Source organism: Myotis davidii, unplaced genomic scaffold (assembly GCF_000327345.1).
Source record: "Myotis davidii unplaced genomic scaffold, ASM32734v1 scaffold38, whole genome shotgun sequence".
NCBI lineage: Eukaryota > Metazoa > Chordata > Mammalia > Chiroptera > Vespertilionidae > Myotis > Myotis davidii.
Window position 1 is genome coordinate 3,804,482 of NW_006291383.1, and position 1,441 is coordinate 3,805,922.

The 1,441-nt window shown below is 52.2% G+C and overlaps 1 protein-coding gene across 1 annotated transcript in view; it reads left to right on the plus strand.

Moving 5' to 3' along the window:
* KIAA1755 (KIAA1755 ortholog) overlaps positions 1 to 1,441 on the plus strand; it is a 50,143-nt gene that overhangs the window by 29,949 nt on the left and 18,753 nt on the right. Inside the window, exon 4 of the mRNA XM_015564506.1 lies at positions 910 to 1,120. Coding sequence (XP_015419992.1) covers positions 910 to 1,120 — 211 coding nt within the window. The remainder of the gene's footprint in view (positions 1 to 909; positions 1,121 to 1,441) is intronic.

Below are 1,441 nucleotides of genomic sequence, written 5' to 3' on the forward strand. Positions count from 1 at the left end.
GGTGGAGGTGGGAAGGGACCAGTGTGGGCAAAGGCCTGGAGGCCACGGAGAGGTCCCAGTAGAGAGGATTGCACCAAAGTTCTCACTGCACATGTGTGTCCTCTCTCCTCCAGGTGGTCGGGACAGGGCTGGGCGGCCCCTGCTTCTGGTGTCAACCCCCCAGGGGGCCTGGGAGGCACCATGGTGCACAGCCTCAGAGGTCACCAAGCTGCTTTCCTACCTGTGCACTGTCCCCAGGTAAGAGGCTGGGCTGGTTGGCCACTCCATCCTTCCAACCCCTCAGCCCAGGGCCTAGGACAAGGCACCCAGTGGAGAAACACCATACCCTTCCATCCAGTCATCTGTTCCCAAAGCCAGTCCCCAGATGGTGGAGACAAAGCAGGACACACTTAGTCCCCACCAGCGGGATCCCAGGCTGGTCAGGGAGACAGATGATGTGCCAAAAAACCAAACCATGGGCAGGCAATTCTCAGGAGCGTTAGTGTGGCGAAGGACCCAGAGGGCTGTTGTAGGTCAGTGGTTTTCAAACTCGAGCTTGCATCAGAGCCTCCGGAGGGGCTGCTAAAACAGCGCTGAGACCCACCTCCAGAGTTTCTGATTCAGCAAGTCTGGGGAGGGGCCTGAGAATTTGCACATCTAACAAGCTTTCTGATGATCCTGATGCTGCTGGACTGTGGACCACCTTGAGGACCACAGTTGTAGAGTGAGAGGGGTGAGTGGACTAATTCCAATTGGAACATCAGGGAAGGTTTTCCTGAGGAGGTGGTAATTGAGAGCTGACATCTGAATTATAAATATTCGTTGAACAAATGGAGGGCGACTAAGTGAATGAATGAATAAATGAATGAGAGAGTGAATAAGTGAGTGAGTGAGTGAGTGAGTGATTCCTTTGTTGATGCTTTTCCCCAGCTGGAACAACTCAGACCAAAACATCTGGCCCCGCTGCTGACTCAGGCCCACTGGCTGGAGGAAAGGCTGGTTTCCCAGAAGCTTCTACAGAAAGAGGCCCCACTCCGGATGAGGAGCCACCAGGGCCCGAGCCCAGCATCGGGGCTCTGAGTATGGAGATCATCCACTCCCGGATAGCGTGCCTGCCAGGTCCTCAGGATCATAGGGGCAGGTGGAGGGGGAGGGTATGTGGGGAAGGGAAGTAGGTCCCTGGGCATCCTCAGATGTTGGTGAGTGTGGGGGAAGACATGGAAAGCTCTGGAGACCTGTGTTCTGGACTGAGCCTCAGTTTTCTCATCTTTCCAATTAAGATGTTGGATTATACAGAGTGGGGCAAAAGTAGATTTACAGTTGTTCATATGGAAAATAATACAATAATTAATAAATAATAATACAAAAATAAAATCTGTGTCTCATGTACTCACAACTGTAAACCTACCTTTGCCCCACCCTGCATAAAAGCAATTTCTAGGTACCCATCCAAATATTCATC